Source organism: Citrus clementina, unplaced genomic scaffold (assembly GCF_000493195.1).
Source record: "Citrus clementina cultivar Clemenules unplaced genomic scaffold, Citrus_clementina_v1.0 scaffold_1, whole genome shotgun sequence".
Lineage (NCBI taxonomy): Eukaryota > Viridiplantae > Streptophyta > Magnoliopsida > Sapindales > Rutaceae > Citrus > Citrus x clementina.
This window is the reverse complement of record NW_006263303.1, coordinates 28886932-28892965: the sequence shown is the minus strand read 5'-3', so window position 1 is coordinate 28892965 and position 6034 is coordinate 28886932. Positions and strand designations below refer to the sequence as shown.

Sequence of the window (6034 nt, the reverse complement as noted above, 5' to 3'; positions counted from 1 at the left end):
AAGGTGGATTAATTCTGCTTTTAACTTTTATTCAAAAGGAAAGGGTTACAACTACATAGGGAAAGTGGTATATATAATATGACGGATTCTGATCTGGCAAGTGCCATTACTCGTCGTACAACACATGTCCAATTCCCATTTTGAGTAGGGTTGGCAAAGCCCGGGTCCAGGTCTAGATATGGCAATGCACTGCAACTTTTAGACACTCTGGTCGGGTTTAAAAAGCCCAACACTGGGCTGGGTTTTTTAATCCGGGTTTTATACCCAGATTTTATTTTATTTTAGGATTATATTTTTTAATTTTTTTGAAATTGTGTAATTTTTAAATTTGTTTCAATGAAATTGGACATGAAAATATAAACTTTAAATGTCTAAAACTTTACATATATATAATAGATGAGTCAAATAAATATAATTATTTAAAATAATATATTTATAATATTTTTTCAACAAAATTTGGGTTTCGGACCGGATACTAGGTTTATCAGATGATGCTCAGGACTGGCCCGACTCGACTTCATCCTCAAATTACATAAGTCCAATCTGAGTTTAGATCGGGCGGGTATTTTTAACACATCTAATTTTGAGAGCTGTATAACGAGACCAACAACTCTCCCAATGAAAGAAATGTAATAAGAGCCACGACTCTCCTAAGGAGAGTTGACCACGTGGTCCTTTACTTATCAAATTGCCTTTTATTATAAAGTAATGCTAAAGAGAGAAAGAGAAGAGAATTTTGCGCTCTCTCTACCTAGAAGAGAATTTTGCGCTCTCTCTACCTAGCTCACTCTCTTTCTTTTATTATAAAGTAATGCTAAAGAGAGAAAGAGAAGAGAATTTTGCGCTCTCTCTACCTAGAAGAGAATTTTGCGCTCTCTCTACCTAGCTCACTCTCTTTCTTTTCAACACACTTTCTCTCGTATTTCTCTCTATATTTTTCTTTACTATATGACTTCATCATGATCATGTTGATGTTGACTGCTCGGCCAACATATGGAACTATTAATGTTTAGGCGATGAGCAAACAGTATTTCAAAGTTCCGTTTCCGTGCCTGTTCCGTTTTTTGTTTTGATTTTAAAGCATATTACAGTAAGTACGGCAAACATCTTTCACTTTAAAATTTGGTAAAATATTCCTATCTTTTTATGCATTAATTTGTTGTTTTTCAGAGATACTTTACCACAAAAAATAGATTCTGGTTCTACTACGTGATCTTACTCTTATCAGATGCACCCATATAAAAGAAGTGGCCTCCAAATAAACAATTCATTATCTGATAGACAACACAAGTGCATTAAGTCATTTAAATAATTGTTACTACAGAATATTCAAGCCCAAAGTCTTTATCCCACGCTATTGGAAAATTTCTATTCAAGCCTATTAATAAACGACATAAATTAAAAATATATATAACCTTATAACACTCAAATATACAAAAGACAGAAAGGTTTACTACTAGGATTAAAAATTCCTAGGGAGTTTTATCTGGGCTCCAGAGGATCAATCCATCAGATTTTTTGTGTAAACACGATGCCTCCGCTCCCTTGCATAGATTACCCAGAAAATTAGTGACAGCATCACAGCTGCAGATACCATAAATAATCCAATGTAGATCCATTTAGAATGGCGCTGCAGACCAGGACAATGATCTCTACTAATGTCTGTGAAAGTGTCACGCACAAACGTACAGTCTTGCAGATTAACCAAGAATGGACCATAACGGTACAAAGCATAGCTCACATTCACAGCAGAAGCCATCTGATTGTGCAAGGTAGGAGTCAACCGGCCAGGAGTTTTACAAATCCCAGACGATGAAGGCTGACAAATATAGTTCTTCCATAACTGTTTCAAACAGAAGCCAATTCTATTTACGGTTCATCCTTATTCCTTAAAAATGCATTTGGTAAATTGTGAAAAATGTACTCAAGACGGTTGATTTTCAAGAGAATCCAAGAAAGGGATTACCTAAACTTTCCTTTTTCCAAGCACACAGAACATATGAGGTCTTATTATGTTACACAATTCAATCACATTCACAGACATTTAAACATTTTGAAAATAATCTTGCAAGCAAAAGTGGCATGCTATATAACTTGCTGAAGTCAGTATTTTGAAACCCTTTTAACATCTATCATTTAAAATGGGCATACTCTATTGATCTTACCTCTGTAGCATTGCTGAAGTCCACCTCGCTGGCTACACATTGCCGATTTGTTAGATCAGAATTGAATGGGTTGCAAAGAACAGGCAACAATGGACCAGATTGATTGTAATAAACTATTCCAGCTTGTGGCAGGAAGTTCCTGTTGACAACATTTATGATGATTCTATCAACCACAGAAACAAGTTGGTTAGTTACAGTCTTGGTCTGTTTCAAGGTTTCTTGGGCTGTTGCATTATCCACACATGGGAGTATATCATCTAGAGCTGTATGGGCAGTGGGGTTCTTGACCCATTCATCCATTGAGACACATGTATCTGCAACCACACTAGCAGATACGAGAAAACAATTTAGATCAAGAAATTATATAGTTCGTAAAGAACCAGAGAATTCAGCAACGAGTTACATCAAACATTACTAGAAGTTAATGCTCAAACAAATATTACACTACTTAGACAAATGTCGATGCCAGAGAACCAGATAATCCTTTCCGCGGGAACAAGATGGAATCACACAAATGTTTGTGTTAGCACAAGAGAGAGTAAAAGGGCATGCAAGCTACAATCTTTTTTTATTTGAAGATTAAAATGTCCCAAAATAAACAATTTCATATTACCATTATTTCATTTGATCATTTCTATGATTCCTACAAGCCCTATCTGCTTCCTTACAAGCCACAAGCCTTTTCGGTATGCAGATATGGCTTCTAAGGAGATTTCAAAATCTGAATGATCGAAGACCAGAACAAAAGTTCATTAGAAGGGAAATAAAAGAATTCTTAAAATAAAATAAGATAAAACTTACTTATGAAGGAGAAGAAATATGCCACACAAAATAAATGTGCCAGCGACCAAAATCCACCCAAGGATCACGAGGCTGCAGTAATGATTGTTTAAAAGAGTTAAAATAAATAGTATTATATTGCTCCTGGAAATATAAAATTCAAATAGCAAAAGAAAGTAAAAAGTAGTTATGTTACTTACAAGTATACAAGACATTGCAATCCAAAAACAGAAAACACTGCAACAACAGTCACAATAATAACATAGATTACTCAGATTAAATAGTAGTCACCTAGCAGATTAATGGTTAGCTGTTCCACACTGAAATCAGGAAAAGAGGGTATGACTTACAAAATCCAAGAAATGCAAGAAAAAGCATTACAGCAGCAACAATGATAAGAGCCAGTCCCCTGTAGCGCACAGCTAAAAGATAAATAATTTTGATTATAAAAATACCAGGTATTCAAAGCACCACAAAGAGTTGAAAGGGCTATTAATTACACGCTATCCAGTGCATCCTTTATATCTTTTGAATTCTTCTTTGTCTGATAGGAAAGAGTGGTAGCAGAAGAGTTGATCTTCCGATCGATCTTGTCAATGTTGCTCTGAACATCAGGTGCAAGAGTAACAGAATTTACTCCAATTGTTTTGGCTGCAGCAAGATAATCTGACACATTCTGGAGGCTTTCACTAGTAATATGTGCTTGTTTCACAACATAATTAAGCGTATCTAATGTACTGCTGTGAAATTTCCCTTGACCAGTGTACAGAACAATGCATCCAACACTGAAAATTAACACCATCATTAAGATTGCCACTATACAGTTGTTAAAACTAAGCGAATAGTAAAAAGTGGAAGGAGGAGTGAAAAGAGTTACATTGCAGAAATGGTGAAGAATACAAGGAGAATAAGCGAGAGGGCATAGCATGTTCGAGAATAGCCATATGGCTCTCTTCGACAACAGCAATAATGGAGGCACATGAAGCACAAGGACAGCCCAAAGACCACAAACCAGATTCCAGCAATAATAAAAAATGGAGCTGCAGTAAAACCGACAGACTGCGTTTGAAAATAGGAATCAGAGTTAGAAGATGCAACAATTAATCACTCAATTAACTATTAGAACATCAAAGACACAATTTGAGAAATGAAAAATACCACACACGGGCAAATTCAAAGTGAAGAAACCCCCCCCCCAACCAAAAAATAATAATAATAAGACTATTGTGTATAACCAAAACTTAGAACTCCTTTTTTTTTGTTGGGTGGGGGGGGTGTTGGTTGGGTGTTGTGTGGAAGAATAATTCAAATTAACAGCTTACTCAGGAACAACAACTCAGAAGGGATAAAAGGCTAAAACTCATCCTAGTAACATCAAAACGTACATACAATATATAAACAACGCGGAGAAACAACTCATAAATTTCACACAAGCACAAACAGATACCCAAAATCAGAACAAAAAGGAGTTTATTTTGATTCATTACAAATGCTACAGTTAATTGCAAAACATCATAAGCAGTACGGGTAATCAACACTGACATAGATGGGAAAAACTCACGGCCCAGTAATGTTTATTGCTGATATTCCAACCACCCTTGTATTTATGAAAGTTGTCAATAGGGTCTTTCCTTTGAGTTCTCTTCTCAGCCAAAATCAAAGTGGAGTTGTCTGTCGGTTCCTCTGCAAGATACCTCTTTAACTTCCATAACGACACCCCACCATACTCTCTCTCTACATACGTATATACACACCCACCATTAAAAATGGAAACTTTTGCAGAACCAAAAAGAAAAAGCAAAATGCAATCTTTTCAAAATACGAGCAATAAATCAGATTAAAAAATAATAATAATAAAAATACCTGGGATGGGTACAACAGTATGAAAATGAGAATGAGGAGGAGATGCAGAAGTTTGGCGCGTGAAGAGAAAGAGAGAGAGAAAGATAACAAGAAAAGGAAGAAACAAAGGAGGGTTTGATCTGAAATATAAAGACATTGTTTTGGTGTTGGGGGTGGTGGTGTAACGGCAACAGTGTCTGTAACTGTTGTGTTGCTTTGCAGTTGTGTTCGCTTTCGGTATGTATTCTGGTGATGTGTTGTCGAACAAAAGAACAACTTCAACCACGCAATTTAACTCCGTTCTATAATTGAGGTTGGAGCCGCGTTCTTTGCTTTTTCACTCTTAATTAACAGTTATTAAGAGATTTTTTATTGCCTTATTGAGGTGCCGGTGGGGACTCCTACTCGGTCCTCACTCACTATCTTATTCTTTTGACCAAAATATCCTTACTACCACTACTATTATTATTACTATTTTCGTTTAGTTGCTTCGATTAAAGTTTAAGCCTTATGGGGTGCTTTGCCCTTTCGATTCCTTTCTTTTCTTTTTTTCTTTTTTTTTTTCCTTTTTTTCTTGAAGGTCTTGCAGAAGCTTGTGGATTACATGTTGTTATACTTTAAAAGTACCTTCGTTTTGAACATGCTTTTGGATTGTAGTTAAAGCTGCTTTTGTTTTAGTGAAGCTTTCTTCACGAGTATTGAATTGACTGGTGAGGTTTAATTTTGGGAAAAAAAAAATTGAAATGTCATTGTTTTTTTATTTTTTTATTTTCATTTTACGTATTCATACATAACTGTCATTTATTTATAAAACAGATAATCCTATTTTATTGAAGGAAAAATATCACCATGTATTGAAGTAAAAAAAATATAATTTGTCTACACTTCTGGTTTTGAAACGTGGACATTTTGCTCTGTAACAGCCCTATCAACCCCCATATGTGATGTAACAAAGCTTATTCATCATCATTGAGATTTTGGTAGAAACCTTGTCTGGTAGTGGCAGTAATGTCTTTTTAAAAGAAGAATGAAAAGCATAACAAGTAATTTGAAGACATTCCTAAAGCTCCTTCATTAATTATTCCTGACACTTTATAATATTTTTAAACAGGTTACGGCCAACTCAAAACGAACCATCAATACAAAATATAATAGGGAATTATAAAATCATCATAATCACGAAGGATTATAAAACAGCTTTGATATTAGATGGAAAGCTTTCGGAATTGATGGTTGTTGAGAGGGAG

General features: G+C 35.2%; 1 protein-coding gene across 1 annotated transcript; it reads right to left on the bottom strand.

Annotated features, from left to right (window-relative positions):
* Nucleotides 1–1254: 1254 nt before the first annotated feature.
* On the bottom strand, nucleotides 1255–5129 carry LOC18053780. Its single transcript, XM_006453667.2, has 9 exons — nucleotides 4809–5129; nucleotides 4507–4679; nucleotides 3823–4004; nucleotides 3446–3730; nucleotides 3296–3354; nucleotides 3146–3182; nucleotides 2967–3038; nucleotides 2166–2490; nucleotides 1255–1843 (listed from the first exon to the last, which is right to left on the bottom strand). The coding sequence occupies exons 1-9, from the start codon at nucleotides 4942–4944 to the stop codon at nucleotides 1502–1504; spliced, it is 1611 nt and encodes a 536-aa protein (XP_006453730.1). The 5' UTR covers nucleotides 4945–5129; the 3' UTR covers nucleotides 1255–1501.
* Nucleotides 5130–6034: the final 905 nt, after the last annotated feature.

Bases quoted from the DNA above. Each gene is read 5' to 3' on its own strand.
- LOC18053780 (XM_006453667.2), bottom strand. From the start codon at position 4,944: ATGTCTTTATATTTCAGATCAAACCCTCCTTTGTTTCTTCCTTTTCTT. The intron at 3,039-3,145 runs GTAAGTAACATA...TCATTACTGCAG, and splicing joins TTGCAATGTCTTGTATACTT to CCTCGTGATCCTTGGGTGGA. The intron at 2,491-2,966 runs GTAAGTTTTATC...CGTATCTGCTAG, and splicing joins ATATTTCTTCTCCTTCATAA to TGTGGTTGCAGATACATGTG.